Source organism: Cetorhinus maximus, chromosome 7 (assembly GCF_964194155.1).
Source record: "Cetorhinus maximus chromosome 7, sCetMax3.hap1.1, whole genome shotgun sequence".
In the NCBI taxonomy this organism is placed as follows: Eukaryota; Metazoa; Chordata; class Chondrichthyes; order Lamniformes; family Cetorhinidae; genus Cetorhinus; species Cetorhinus maximus.
In genome coordinates this window covers 104983176-104999374 of record NC_135885.1, presented here as the reverse complement: position 1 = coordinate 104999374, position 16199 = coordinate 104983176, and the positions used below count along the sequence as shown (strand labels likewise).

The window sequence follows — 16199 nt, the reverse complement described above, 5'->3', positions numbered from 1 at the left end:
AGCGGCCCTGCATCTTCATCAACTCATCCCACAAGGGAGTTGAAGGAATGGGATATGGGAAGTGAAGGAGGGGATGATGGGGCGATGAAGGAGGGGGACATGAGGAATGGAGGAAGGGGAGATGGGGTGAAGGAAGGAGAGATGGAAAGTGAAACGGGGGTGGTGAGGGTGAAGGAGAGGGAGATGAGGGGTGAAGGTGCGGGAGATGGGATATTGAAGGAGGGGGAAATGAGAGGGTGAAGAAGGGGGAGATGGGGTGAAGGAGGGAGATGTTTGGAGGGGGAGATGGGGGTGAAGGAGGGGGGGGGTGAGGTGAAGGACGGGGAGGTGGGGGTGAAGGAAGGGGAGATGGGGTGAAGGAGGGGGAGATGAAAAGTGAAGTGGGGAGATGGGGGTGAAGGAGGGGGGGAGATGGGGCAAGCTCAACTCCTTTCCAACCCACTCTGCTCAGCAACTGAAGTCTCGCCTCTCCCCTCCAAACCCAGTCAACAACTCCTCCTCCCAAATTTTAACCTTGGGGTTACACCAAGTCTGAGGCATTAAAATGGGATCACAACAGGGAATCACTGTCCTAAATTGTAGCCACTGGGGAAACTGGATACCTGTTTAATCATGTACTTATAGCTCCCCTGGAGCAGTCCAGGCAATGGAAGCAATGCTTGAGCACACTAATTTTTTGCTTGACAATGTTTCCTGTGGCAGCATGGATCTTGTAGTAGGCCTGGTCTGCTGCTGTTCCTGGCAGTAATCATGAGCCAAGGGGATAGGCCTGGTTTCACGATAACCAGCCTATAATTTAGTCGCTTGGTTGGAATTAGCACAGCATAGAGCACCAGTAAAGGATGATTGAATCATGACTGTTGCCAGGGTAATGGGCACAGACGTGGTTGATGATGTTGCTTGTGTTCACAAAATAACTACATGTTGAGGGTATGGAATATCTTTTGCTTGATGAGATAGCATAAAAAATGCTTCTCTGGAGCACTAGGATATGAAAAAGAATATATTCTAAAATAAACATCAAGGATAATTGTTTCTGTAAACTATCTCATAGAGATGTAATTAAGTTGATTAAGAATGTGTTTTTGTTCTGGATTCAGTGTTAATGTTTACCTTTGTAGTGAAGTGAGGATAATGAGTTGGACTGAAGGAAGGTAATTGGATGATGGCTGTAAGGAAAATGGTAAGGAATGTAGGCATGTTGATGCATGGAATGGGAGGGCTGATTTAGGTAAAATGCTACGTGATGAGCTTGTCTTTGAGAGTTCTGATAGATAGGGCACTGTGGTTACTGCCTCTTCTTCTCCTCCTCCTCTCCCTCCAATGCTCCTCCTCATGATGGTCTGGCTATTCAGGTAATAGTAAGGGCTAGTCCACTATGATGATGAAGTTGTACAGCCTACAGCAGATGACAACAAATCTGGATATCCACTTCATGTTGTACTGCAAGATTCCTCTGGAATAGTCCAGATAGTGGAAGTGTTGCTTGAAGTGTCTAGCTTTCTTCATCTAGCATTGACAATTGTTTGTTTGCTTGATGATGTTTTCTCATGATAGCTCTTGTTGTAGGCCTGTTCAACGACTGTTCCTGGCCAAGGGGATAAACCTTGTCGTCTGATAATCAGCCTGTAATTTAGAGGTCTGATTGGAATAAAAGCAGCACAGAGGACTGGCGCAGGATGGAAGTCATGACTGCTGCCAGGATAGCAGGCACAGACGTGCATAATGATGCTGCTTATGGTCGCTAGGCAGTTATGTGTTAATGGAATGGAAGGAATTCTCCCTTTTGCTTAATGAGGCAGTTAGGATGGTGATAGGGAGCCCACAGGCAATGTTTGTGTAGTTAATGGCATCTAGCACCATGGGGAAACCTGCCATGTGGGTATACCCTAATGCTCGCTTGCCCCGATTTGCAATGCTAGGGGATCTTTTCCACACAGAACAGGGAGGCAGGTTAAAGTCTTATTTGAACAATGCAGCACTTCCTCAGTACTGCACTGAAATATCAGCCTAGGAGTCTTGCTATTTATTCATTTTGATTTTCTAGTTAAATGAACAGTCCAGCATAAAACTTCACAGCAAGGATGCATTTGCCTACATTGCATGGCTCTCCAGGTGTGAAATACACAACCAACCAAACAGTGCAAGTAAATAACAGTACTTCAGCATTTTTTTTAAGGTGTGTGGATGATTTTTAAGTATCACCAAGATTTGAGCTTGCAGCGAGCAAGCAAATCCATGGCATGTTTGTGATGTACAATATGCTATTCATCACAAGTGAAATACTGTCATTTGCCTTACTCAGACTAGATTATGTTGTACAAAATGTTTTCAAGACTGCTTTGTGGAGCAAGACAATCTAGTAATTATTCTTGAATTTCATCAATAGGACTAATGACTTATTCAAATCTAAATGCTGCCCTTAATTAACCATATGTGACTAATCACTCATTTCTGTCAACTCACCCTGCCTGCGTAATGCATGATAGTGAAGGCTGAACCTTGATCCTTTGATGAAATGTTCCCATTTCCATCCTTTGTAGACATGTAAACAGTATTTGTGTGAGCTGTTTCCAAATGGGAATGTAGCCGTTTGCTGAGGTTTTGTTCCATTGCTCGAAGTGTCTGGCTTTCTTCATCTAACATTGACAATAAGCCAGTAGGTTTCTGAAATGATAAAATAATACATTGGATAAATTAGCAATGTAGCTGATTTCTTAACTGGGTAGAGTCCATTTGGTTGGGTTAAGCAGAACTAAATTGTAAACCTATTAAGATCTTCACTATATAAAGCTGCTATAAACTTATGCCTGAAAATGATCATTCGCTTCAAAGTAAAACAAAGGCACATTAAATCTTTAAAAGCAGACAAAATTATACAGTGTTTAATCCAGAAACAAGAAGCATATAAGAATTATAATAGTAACTGTGTTTGATGAGTGTTTTATGAAGGAACTTCAAAGGTGACTGTATAGTTTAACTGATATGATGTCTTAATTTCGCACTGAGCAAGAAAATTATCAAGTATAATTAAGGCAAATTTCAAGCTGGTTGCATGCTATCGTTTCATTTTATAAATGCGAGTGCATTATTTATCACGTTTTACTGTTCATATTTTCAACATAGAGAACGACCAGGTTTGCGGGGGTGCTTTAATAGCTAAAAATGAGTAAGTAGTGGTGATGGCGGGGGTGGGTGCGGAGGGTGCAAAGGAGCTTTTTTCTGTTCCCAATCTTCTCTGTTGCTAATACAGTGTGTAATCCTAAGTAACCTGAATTAGGCCATTATAGCAATGATTTTTCTTCCCCCGACAATCTTCGTTTTGGGAAACAGCTGTATACTCTAAGTGCTCAGCACCTGTCTCAGCCCAGGAAGATCAAGATCTTTTGCTCTGGGCATTAATGTAACCTAGAAGCAATCCCAGTTGAGGCCTATCCCACTGCCTGAGCCGTGTGACAGTAAGCAGGGTAAGAAACAGCAACTTAGTTGCCAGGTCTAAGAGGCCTGCAGCTATGATGCTGGCACTAGAGCCTTCTGGCTGTTGCTTTCCAGGAACAACCAGAGAGCCTGAAGCCCAAGAATTGTCCAGGGACATGGGGGGGAAAGCATCCATCTGTAGCAACCTCCTGTTTTATGGCTGTCACAGGGAATCCACACCCTTCCCCTCTCCTCCATTTCATGGAGTTCCCATTGATAGCCCCAAACCTAATGTTCTTCAGGCATCACTGAAAATTGGCATCCAATGGCATAGGAGAAAATGTAGGTCACCAGAAATATTGCCCTCGTCTTATCTTTGTGAGATTGCTGGCCAGCATCAATGCTTGTCCAGGTCCAGCTCCAATTACCTGTCAATCAATTTATAGAATAAGGTAAAAGGGGCAGAGATCTGGCAAAGTAGCCTCTGCCCCTTCTTTCTGACCTTTACATTTATGAATTTTTCAACATTGATATTCAGCAAAATATAAATATGAAAGTTAGCTACCAACAGATCAGACGAAGAATCAAGGGGGGATTTCTTTACACAGAGAGGGATGAGATTGTGGAACTCATTGTTTGAGGCACGTAACATTGACACATTTAAAGAGGTGGTTGTTGCCTACGTGTGGGAGAAAGGATGGGAACAGAGCAATATGAGAATGGGGAGGAGGCAATTAGAATGGGAGATGGGCAATTAGAATGGGGGAGGCTGAACTGGGTTCAATGACTTATTTCTATGCTGCAAGTGAATAGTACCAATTCTCAGAGCTGTGTTGAAGATAGAGAAATAGTTTGTTAGTACTTCCTCCAGTCTGCAAATCATATCTTTTAGTACTGAAGTGATCCTTTAGAGCCCATTTAACTTGAGAGCAGAATATTGTCATTCATTAGCATGAGACACAGGTAATCATGGAGCATCACTATGTGAGGTTAGAATTCTGTATTTTACAGCTTCACAGGGGTCTCTATGCAGAGTTAGAACTTTTTTGCTGTGCAAGTCAGTGAAAGAAAAAAATAATTAATTAAAAGCCATTGCAGTCACAAGCCATAGGCCAGGATTTCCTGGTCGGCGAGCAGGGGGCAGGGCCCACTCGCCGACGCGTAAAATGACGCGGGATGACATCGGGCGGAACTCCTGACATCACCCTGCCCCATTTAAATTTTCAGGTAGGTGGGGGCTCAGCGAATCAGCTGTGCACCCACTGACATGTCAATGGTCAATTGAGACCATTGACAGAGTCATTAAGCTAATTAATGGACCTGCCCGTCCAACCTTAAGGTTGGCAGGCAGGCCGGGAGCCCTGGCGGGCATTAGAAAAAGCACAAAACCGCATCCATGGGCGGGATGAGGTTTGATGTAGGTTTTAAAAAATGTAATTAAAGTGTATATAAAATTTATGGACATGCTTCAACTCATGTGACAGTGTCACATGAGGGGACATGTCAGGGAAATTTTTTTTTCTATTTTCCAGATTTTTTATTGTAGAGCCGACCTCTCTGAGGCAGCACTTAGCCTCAGGAAGATGAGCACACTCCTTCGCGCACATGCACGAAAGAGCGCACTCTCTGCTTAGGGAATTCCACCCCCCCCCCCGCCCTCCGCCCGCACAGGGAGCGCATAATGCATCCTGGCGGACGTCATGATGGGCAGGCCTTAATTGGCCCGCCCACGTAAAATTGTGGCGCGCCCCCAATCAGGGGTGCCGATCGGAGGTGTGCCTCCGCGCGCCCGCTCTTAAACATCCCCCCAGACGGGGGGAAGATTCTGCCCATAAATTTCAACAGTAATTCACAATTATTATTTTGACACGTTACAATATTTGTAATATTATTGTTTCTTTGAGGGTGAACATAGGAGAATGTTCCACTAGCGATCTCTAATGCTGTTGGTTTGACTATAAGGGCCTGGCTTCAGGATGGTGCAGATGTTACCTGCTCACATTCTCCTGGCTTCGTGCACCAGTCCACTGCCCACACAGAACCAAGTCAGTCCTCTTGTGGCAGACCTGATAATCTGGCACCCAAGCCAGGCAGGTCTATATAATCCAGGGCACTTTTGATGAATGACCAACTAATTTAACTCATTAATAGAGCCTGGAGGTTTAGTCCTGTCACTGGGAAATAAGACTTTTTCACCTTCAGCTTTGGATAACGCTCTAAGCTAATGGCCTAATGGGCACGATATTCTAGCTAGCAAACTATTAGTGATCTATGCTGAAAAACAACTCCGTTTTAGCTGATTAAACTAGGTATGTCTTTGGAACGTTTCTGTATGCAAATAAGCTGGCACAAATAATGACATGTCAAAAATACTTAATTGGCTATAAAGCACTTTGGGAAGTCCTGGGGCTGTGAAAAGGGCTATATAAGTGCAAGTCTTTCTTTTGTGTGGTTCTATTATTTTTTTCTTTATTTCTCCCTTTCTTACCTATGTTTGGGGTGAGTGGGAAGAGAGTCTGTGTGCTTCATATGACACAAATAGAAGCCTATGTGAATGTCCCTGCATTTTGGACTGAAGTTTCTCAAAATGTACTGATGGTTTTCAGTGCATGCCTGATACCTGAATGACAAATAAATGGGCAGCAGTTGTCACTCAGTCCTGATTTCTTGCACTAGGTCACAGGCAAGTATGAGAGTCAGTACTCTTCCAAGTACTTTTTTTTATTGGGTAGCAACTTCTGTGTAATATGAGAAAGGAGCTAGAGTTCTGTTCTCAGTAAGGCAGAACTTTAGAAGTCACTTAGATAAAAGCAAAACACTGCAGATGCTGGAAATCCAAAACAAAAACAAAAATACCTGCAAAAACTCAGCAGGTCTGGCAGCATCTGCGGAGAGGAATACAGTTAACGTTTCGAGTCCGAAAGACCCTTTCAACAGAACTAAGTAAAAATAGAAGAGAGGTGAAATGTAAGCTGGTTTAAGGGGTGGTGGGACAAGTAGAGCTGGATAGAGGGCCAGTGATAGGTGGAGATAACCAAAAGATGTCACAGACAAAAGGACAAAGAGGTGTTGAAGGTGGTGATATTATCTAAGGAATGTGCTAATTAAGGGTAGAAAGCAGGACAAGCAAGGAACAGATAGCCCTAGTGGGGGTGGGGTGGGGTGAAGGAATCAAAAAAGGCTAAAAGGTAGAGATAAAACAATGGATGGAAATACATTTAAAAATAATGGAAGAAGGTGGGAAAAGAAAAATCTTGCACAGGCAAGCGTATTTTCTGTGCACACCAGAACGGACACTATCCTGACGTCACACAGCCCTACCAACTGACACGACATCAGTATTCCAAATTTGGATAACAAATGTGCACGCAGTCTCTTAGTTGTTCACTATGCAAATAATAAGCATGGAATTGGAACCTGAACCCAGTGCTAATGTTATTTAAAGGGCAAGGCACCCAATGTCTACTGAGTAATATGGTTTCGTACTTGTGTCCAATTTGCAGTAGTGCTTCCACGCTGTAACCTTCGGGTTGATACGAGAGGTATTTTTGGAATGCTTCTATTGGGGTAGATGCTATCACAAGATTGATTATTCTGACGGCTAACTCTGATGCTGAAAAGTTGAAATCACACCCCTTGGGCAGAATCTTCTGGCTGGCGTGCGGGTGGCGGAGTCCACATGCCAGCGCTTAAAATGTCGCACGCTGACATTGCGTGAACGTCCCGACGTCAGCACATGACATCGCGATATTTCGGTCGGCGGGCACGCTATGCAGTGGGACGCACGCCCGCCATTAATTAAAGGCCTTGGTAAGGCCATTAACTCTCCAATCGACCAGGATTTTGAGGGGCCCGTGCGAACTTCGGGTCAGCGCATGGGCCCAACGGGCAGGCGGGTAAGTGATATTTTTTACAAACCTCATCCAGTGGCAGGATGAGGTTTGATATCGGGTTTAAAAACTTTTAATAAAGTGTTTGTGTATTTCACTAACATGTCCCATCTCGTGTGACATTTTCACATGAGGGGGACATGTTAATGATTATTAAATTTTTCTATTTTTAGAGTTTCACAGAGTTTCAGCGACCTCCCTGAGGCAGCACTTTGCCCCAGGGAGATGTGCACTCTTTTGCATGCATGCAGGAAAGAGCACACTCTGGCAGTTGGGGAATCCCACCCCCCCCCGCCCCCCCGCACAGGAAGTGCATAGCCCGCCCGCCGCCAAGTCGGTTGGGCCCACCCGACCATCAAGGGCAAAATTCTGCCCCTTGTCTCTGCATCTACGTATGAATTGACCAGTGGTCTCTGTTGGTTGTTGTCTAAAAGACATAAATACCAGACGATGTATTCGGACGTTCAGCTTCACTCATAATTGACCTTTGAACGTTGACGATATTTTATCAGAATTTTTAAGGTCATCCTCTGACAGACCTGAAGTGTTAAGTCTGTCGACATCTTTATTGCCTATAGCAATTTTAATCTTAATGGCTTGTTTATCTGGTTTGAAAATATTGAGGTCCAGAAAACACAGCTGTACATGTTGTCAGAACAAAGCAAACCTGGATAGGAGGCCTTCTGCCTTCCATTTGAGTGTTGGAAATTTTGTGATCATCTGTGACTTTTTGCAGGATTACTAGGACTTCATGGGCCTAATGCAACACATCCTGTCTTGTTGGTAGGGATTGACAGAAGCTTAAATAGGGGATCAAAGGTTACGGGGAGAAGGCGGGAGAATGGGGTTGAGAAACTTATCAGCCATGATTGAATGGTGGAGCAGACTCGATGGGCCGAATGGCCTAATTTCTGCTCCTATGTCTTATGGTCTTAAGCTATGCGCCCTTAAGGGTACATGTACATCATATCACTATAGACACCCAAATTACAGGTATGGTAATTTTTTTGGAACTTTTTCTATTGCACAATGTCTGGCAACACTCTGGAGAGTTCTTGAAGGTGTTTTGGTGAGTTCATGGATTTGCTGGAAAGTGTTGTCACAACCTCACAGGGACAGCCAGAGAAATACCATATATACTCATGTAAAAGTCCAATTTCTTAGGTCAAAAGTCATGGGATGGTTTTTAATTGGGCAATGTTTTTGAGGGATTGACATGTATGTGTGATTTGGATCCAAAAATGAGCATCATAATGGAATTAAGTAAAAATCAGCTACACTAAAAAATTCATATTAGTTCTCTAATATTTATTTTTTTACATTACAAACTATGTCCATTTCATCCAATGTAATATAAATATATACCATAACGAATTAACTATATTGAAATCCTTTGAAATCACTTTGATTATTATCTGAAACACTGAGCAATTTGTCCCAATAGCCTGGTCTTTTTACATCATCATTGGATCTTCCGTATCTTCATCATCATCATTAGTAATATTGGTAACTTCAGCATCATCATTCCACAAATAATCATCCTCAGTACCATCAAGCACATTCAATATTACAATTTCAAAATGATTTTTTGACAATATTGGGATCAAATTCATTCCACATGTCTGTGACCCATTGGCACAATGTTGTTAATGAGGGCGTTCGCATATTTCCGTCTTTAATGAACATTTTTTCACCTTTCACCATCCAATTGTTCCACATCTTTCAGATACCACCCTTGAGAAGTTTATTTAAATGCACAATCCTCGTAAGAACACTAGGAGTAACTGCCACATCAGTGTTGATTGATGTCACATCACGGACAACATCATCCACAAGGTGGGATTAGAGCATATCCCAAATAACCAACTTCATTCTTTGCAAATTCTAAACTTCTTTGATCAATTTCTTCTTCAATCCAGCCTTTCTGAAATTTCTCTTTAGGGAGAGTTTTGCACTTGCACATCACCATCAGCTTTCATTTTGTGCCATTTGCCATAGTAACTGGAACCAATGTGAACTGAGTCTTCTCATGGCCAGTCATCTTTACGAGGGTAGTTTTTTCACCAATCTTGATAATGGTCTTATTTGCTGGCATGACAAAGTTAATCAGTGTTTCATCCATATTTTCAATTCAGCCCAATCAATATGCATTCTCTCGATGTCAGAAGACTAAAATGGTGGAATTTGATTATTTTATTGTGGAATCCAGGTGTGAAGTTTTGTTTTCTGATGGAGTACTAAATTGTGCCTTTTCAAGAATCGTGTGCACATTCCAGCACTGGCCTTGAAGTTTGAATTGTGAATCTTTGCTTCTCTGAGAGCATAGGATTAGATGGCTCCACAAGTGGTAATACAACCATTTTGTCGATGCTCGTTAACGCATTCTGTTTTTTTTTCCAGTTGAGCTGTGTACATGTTATTATTTCTCGAAGACATCATGATAGATCATATACTACATAGTAGTCTTGGCATTTGGATGGAAGATTGCTGCTAGAATTGATGGAGGGAAAATCTAAAGGTTCCTGTGCATACCTTTAAATTAATGAACCATAGTAATTACTGGTAAGTAATTAATAGTCACAAATTAAGACAGAGATGAGGAGATTTTTTTTTCTCCCAGGGGGTTGTGAGTCTTTAGAACTCTCTTCCTGAAAAGGCAGTGAAAGCAGGGTCTTTGAATATTTTTAATGCAGAGCTAGATAGACTCTTGATTAACAAGGGAGGTAACAATCAGATGAGCCATGTTCTTGTTGAATGGCAGAGCAGGCTTGAAGGGTCAAGTGGCCTACTCCTGCTTCTAGTTCGTATGTAATGCAGTTTGATCCCTGAAAAACTAGGGTTGACTTCTACATGAGGTATATGAAAAATTATGTTTTTTAAGGCTAAAAGCCATGGAGTCGACTTTTACATGAGTATATAAGGTAGGTGACCTCCCCACACAAAGGCACCAACAAGTATGTGGATAGCGATAGCAGTATCTCTAGGTCTGCAGCATGATAGGGAGATGGAATAGAGACTGCATAAGCTCTGCACCATGCCCTCGTTCAGGTTGGAGCCAGATTCCTCCATGCTCCTTGAGTGTGACAGGAGTTGACTGACAGGTCAGCCAATGCAACCAGCATCTCAGTGTCCGTGCCCATCAGGACTCCCCTGTTTGATACCTCATCTGAATCCTCTGCAGCAGTATTTGCCTGACATCTCACCCTCCTGTGAGCTGGCAAATAATCCATTCTTCATCCCTGGCCTGGCGGCAGGTCACTCGTTTTGGATGATTGCCCAAGGTGTTGATCCCAAATCTATACTAGCCTCCAAGGTAAATGAAGTAGCAGTGTATGAGCTGGTGGCTGAGAGTGTCACATCAAGTGACAGGGCCTCATCATTACTGCTGTACTGTTGCTCTTTCTCCTCATCTTTGGGCTGCTGTGGCTGGGCAAATGGTAGTTCTTGAGTGCCTAAAAGCAGAAACTCAGAAGGGGAAGGTTGTTATGAGGGTAGGGGATTGGGCTGTAAAGCAAGAGGTCTATGGTCAGCAGCTTGTTTATCATGTCAGATAGCAGAATGGGCTTGTGTTGGGAGCTGAGAAAGGAAAAATCAGGAACATGCTGTTATCCTCAATTTCTCAGAGACATTAATGAGGACCTGTTGCACCTGGCTCTGTGATATGGACAACTATCTCATTCGTAGGATTCAAGGTCTCCAAGCATCCTTGCCCACCCTGGCTCTGCTCCGCTTCCTTCTATTTTGTGCTACTTTGTCCTGCAAGACAGAAGGCAGAATGTGAGTGGTTGTATAGCAATGTGTTTGGGTGTATTGCCTGCCACAGCTGAATAACTGAAGAAATGTGGGGCCAGTGAGAGGTGGGTTTGATGCTGGCAGCATTGATAGGTGTGTGTGGGTGAGGTGGAGTTAGCTGGGTTTTCGGTGTGAGACTTGAGTACCAGGGATTGGTGCTGTGTGAGTGGTGGGAGTGTAGTGCATTGGGCAGTGTGAGAGGCTGGTTTTGTGATGAAGATCATGTGAAGATGCATTCGCTGGCATGGACCACTTGTGGGAGGTCATTAAACTGCTTGTAACACTGCTGCTAAGTCCTCAGGTCCAAGCTCTGGAAATTAACCTCCCTGGCCACCTGCTCCCACTCATTTCTGAAGGTGGTCCTTGAGGATCCTACAGATCCTCCTCCGCACCTCCATTACTAATGCTTCCAGTGCCACACCCATTAGAAGGAATATCTCCATCTGCCCTGATGCTCAATTTCCAATAATTCACATTGCAGAAATATTTTTGTGCAGCTTCCTTTTACGGTACATGGATATTTAAACAGAGAGGTGTGACTATACCATGTGGTCTATAACCAATGCTGCTGGATCCTCTTGCTGTGTGTAGAGCTGCAGTTGATACACGTTGCTGCCACTATGCGTCGGTGGTGGAGAGGGTGAACGTTTAAGGTGGTAGCTGGGGTGTTAATTGAGCAGACTACTTTGTCCTGGATGGTGCCGAGCTTCTTGAGTGTTTTTGTGCTGCACTGATCCAGACAAATCAAACTCTCTGACTTAAGTGTTGTAGATGGTCAATAGGCTCTGGGGAGTTAGGAGGTGAATTACTTGCCACATAATTCACAGCCTCTGACCTGCTCTTGTAGCTATAGTATTTATATGGCTGGTCCAGTTCAGCTTCTGGTCAATGGTAATCCCCAGGTTGACACTAGAGAATTCAGCAATGGCAATGTCATTGAATACCAAGGTGGGGTGGTTGGATTCTCACTTGGAGATGGTCATTGTCTGGCACTTATGTGGCATAAGCGTTACATGCCATTTAACAGCCCAAGCTTGAATGTTGTCTAGGCCTTGCTGCATATGGGCATAGACTGCTTTAGTATTTGAGGAGCCGTGAATGGTGCTGAACATTGTACAATAATCAGTGAACAGCCCCATTACTGGCCTTATTATGGAGTGAAGGTCTTTGAAGCAGCTGAAGATGATTGTGCCTAAGACACTGCCCTGAGTAACTCCTGCAGCAATGTCTTGGGACTGAGAATATTGGCCTCCAATAAACACAACCATCTTCCTTTGTGCTAGTTATGACTCCAACCAGTGGAGAGTTTTCCCCCTGATTCCCATTGATTGTAGTTTTACTAGGGCTCCTTAATGACACACTCTGTCAAATGCAGCCTTGATGTCAAGGGCAGTCACTCTCACCTCACCTCTGGAGTTCAACTCTTTTGTCCATGTTTGAACCAAGGCTGTAATGAGGTCAGGAGCTGAGTGGCCCAGGCGGAACCCAAACTGGGCATCAGTGAGCAGGTTATTGCTGAACAAGTGCTGCTTGATAGCACTGTGTCCAATCCCTTCCATCGCTTTGCTGATGTTCTCCTTCTTTGCTGAAGGGTGGTAATTGGGTTGGATTTGTCCTGCTTTTTGTGGACAGGACATTCCTGGGCAATTTTCCACATTGCCAGGTAGATGCCAGTGTTGTAGCTGTATTGGGATAACTTGGCTGGGGGTGCCTCCAGTTCTGGAGTGTAAGCTTTCAGTACTACTGCTGGAATGTTGTCAGGGCTCGTAGTCATAGCAGTGTCCAGTGCCTTAAGTCATTTCTTGAAATCATGTGGAATGAATTGAATTGGCTGAAGACTGGCATCTGTGATGCTGCAGACCTTAGCAGGAGGCTGAGATGGGTCATTCACTCGGCACTTCTGGCTGAAGATGGTAATAAGCACCAGGAAGGCTGAAGCTGGAAATGGGTGCTGCACCTTCAGAAATCCAAGGCCATTGGAGGTGAGATCTGGCTGCCTGCACAGGAAGCACAGAGAGCCAGTTATCAGGAGGCCAGAGGGGAGGAATGAGGGGCATGGAGGAGAAAGAGACACTGAACTGAGCACAGGATCTACAGACAGAGGCACAAAGACCTGTAGGTAACTGAGAACCAGTGTCAAAGGAGACTGTGACTCTCTAGACAGAAGGTCAGACATCTTTGCCTTCACCTGTGCAGACTTCTGCAGCATCTCGTAGATGGGTGCATCACTTAGGTGACAGACGTCCTTTTCACCAAGGCTGGACAACACATCAGATTCACAAGAGAGTCCCCGAAGTGGTCAGGTAGTGCCCTCCAATACCTTCTTGCAAGGGTCTTGCTCATTGCGGGGGTCTGCTGTGCTCTCTATAACGTGGTCCTCCTGAGAGTTATGGACATTAAGGAGTGAAAAGTCCTGGAAGGGACAGTAGAACCACAAAGGTAATAATCTCTGCATTTAGACTGAGGGTGAGAAACTTGGGTTCAAAACTTACGTAATTTAAACTTAAAGAAAGACAATTCCAAAGGTATGAAGGCAGTGTTGAGTATAGTGGGTTGCGATAATAGTTTATAAATTAAGATGGTAGAAAAGCAGTGGCAAACATTTGAGAAGATATTTCATAACTCTCAAGAACAAAGAGAATCTTTCTATGTGAATGTAATATATATGAGAAAGATGCACCATCCATGGCTGACTAAGGAAGTTAAGGATGGTATCAAAATGAAAGAGAAAGCGGATAATGCTGCTAAGATTAGTGGAAGACCAGAAGATTGGAAGAATTTTAGAAATCAGCAAAGGCTAACTTAAAAAAAGGAAAAATATTGGAATATTAGAGCAAACTAGCAAGAAATATAAAAACAGACAGCAGAGTTTCTACAAGTATTTAAAAGGGAAGAAAACAGCTATAAAGTAAACATTGATCCCTTAGAGGGTGAGACTGGGGAATTCATAACAGGGAACAAGGAAATGGAGAAGACTTTGAAAAAGTATTTTGCATGTGTCTTCATCGTAGATAGACATAAAAAGCATTTCAAGAATTGTGGAAATCAAGAGGCAAAAGGGAAAGAGGAACTTAGGACAATCATTGTCACTTGAGAAAAGGAAACTAATGGGACTAAAGGCAGAAAAGTCCCCTGGACCTGATGGCCTACATCCTAGGGTCATAAAAGAAGTGGCTGCAGAAATGATGGATGCATTGGTTGTATCCTCCAAAATTTCCTAGATTCCGGAAAGGTCCCCACGGATTGAAAAACCACTTAAGAAAGGAGGGAGATAGAGAGCCGGAAACTATAGGTCAGTTAGCCTAACATTTGTCATTGGGAAAATACTAGAATCTGTTAATAAAGAAGTAGTAGCAGGGCATTTAGAAAATCATAATACAATCAGGCAGAATGAACATGGTTTTGTGAAAGGGAAATCATGTTGACAAATACTTAGAGTTTTTTGATGATGTAACTGGCAAGGTGGATAAAGAGGAACCAGTAGCTGTAGTGTATTTGGATTTCCAAAAGGCATTCGATAGGATGCCACAAAAAAGGTTACTACACAAGTTAGTATCTCATGGCGATGGGGGTAATATATTAGCATGGATAGAGGATTGGCTAGCCAACAGGAATCAGAGAGTTGGGATAAATGGGTCATTTTCAGGTTGGCGAACTGTAACTAGAGTGGTTCCACATGAATCAGTGCAGGGGCCTCAACTATTTACATTCTATATTAATAACTTGGATGAAGGAAGAAAATATATTGTAACCAAATTTGCCGATGATACAAAGATTGATAGGAACGCAAATTATGAGAATGGCAAAAAGAGCCAGATTTTCACTACCAAGATGGGTTTCCCGACTCGGTATACCCACCTCAGATTAAAGGGCCCCATTAGACCCAATGTCTGCTCCAGGGAGGCAGGGGGATAATAGAGAGGAGCTCGTCGACCCCAGAAGCAGATCCTAGGCGGATACTGGGACGCCGAGTCCTGAGGAGGGCTGGTTACAAAGCCCACCTCGGTTCTCTGGGATATTGTCACAGTTGTTTTAGAAGCTGTTTGGCCCTTGATACTTCACCCCTCATACCCTCTCACCCCCACCCACCCCCAAGGCCCCTCCATGCCATCCCATGCCCCCCCACCCACCTCCCATGTCCCCTTATAATCCCATACCACCTCCATGTCAACTCATGACCCCTGCCCTCCATGCACCCTTATATTCCCTGTCACCTCCATGGCCACTCAACAAGTATTCACTCAGGAGCCACGTGGAGATGAAAGAAAATAAACATATAACAATCTGAGACAGTTTTTACTCATAAACATTTGATAGTGAAAAACCCCCATTCATAAAACCCATTCAAAGCTTTTAAATCTTCTTCAGTGGTTAATCTCTTATGGAAACAAACAAACTTTTGCACAGATCCCAGTAAAGGGAGCTAGTCCTTTAACAGCCCCTTTAAACTGTCAGTCAAGCTGTAACCTCAGAACACCCTCCACCCCCGCGCCATTGAGATAATTGTAGCTTTTGAACCTCAACCAATCATTCATAATGACATAATAGTAACCCCAGGGAAATGTAAACAAAGACCTTAATTTAAACGGCAGAAACAGATGAAAGTGTGGCTGGAAAGATGGTGCAGGAGGGAGGGCCTTAGATTCCTAGGACACTGGGACTGGCTTTGGGGGAGATGACATCTGTACAAGCCGGATAGGTTACGTCTGAACAGAGCCGGGACTGAGTTCCTTGTGGGTCATTTTGCTAGTGCTTTCGGGGAGGGTTTAAACTAACCCAGCAGGGGTGTGGGAACCAGGAGAGGATACTAGAATAATATAAAAGCAAAAAACTGCGGATGCTGGAAATCCAAAACAAAAGCAAAAATAAAAATACCTGGAAAAACTCAGCAGGTCTGGCAGCATCTGCGGAGAGGAATACAGTTAACGTTTCAAGTCCGTATGACTCTTCAACAGAACTAAGGATAAATAGAAGAGAGGTGAAATATAAGCTGGTTTAAGGGGGGTGGGACAGGTAGAGCTGGATAGAGGGCCAGTGATAGGTGGAGATTGCCAAAAGATGTCATAGGCAAGAGGACAAAGAGGTGTTGACGGTGGTGAT

The 16199-nt window shown here is 43.6% G+C and overlaps 1 protein-coding gene across 1 annotated transcript in view; it reads right to left on the bottom strand.

Moving 5' to 3' along the window:
- The window catches only part of myo16 (myosin XVI), a 654305-nt gene that overhangs the window by 183192 nt on the left and 454914 nt on the right, over window positions 1-16199 (bottom strand). Inside the window, exon 22 of the mRNA XM_078544837.1 lies at window positions 2467-2667. Coding sequence (XP_078400963.1) covers window positions 2467-2667 — 201 coding nt within the window. The remainder of the gene's footprint in view (window positions 1-2466; window positions 2668-16199) is intronic.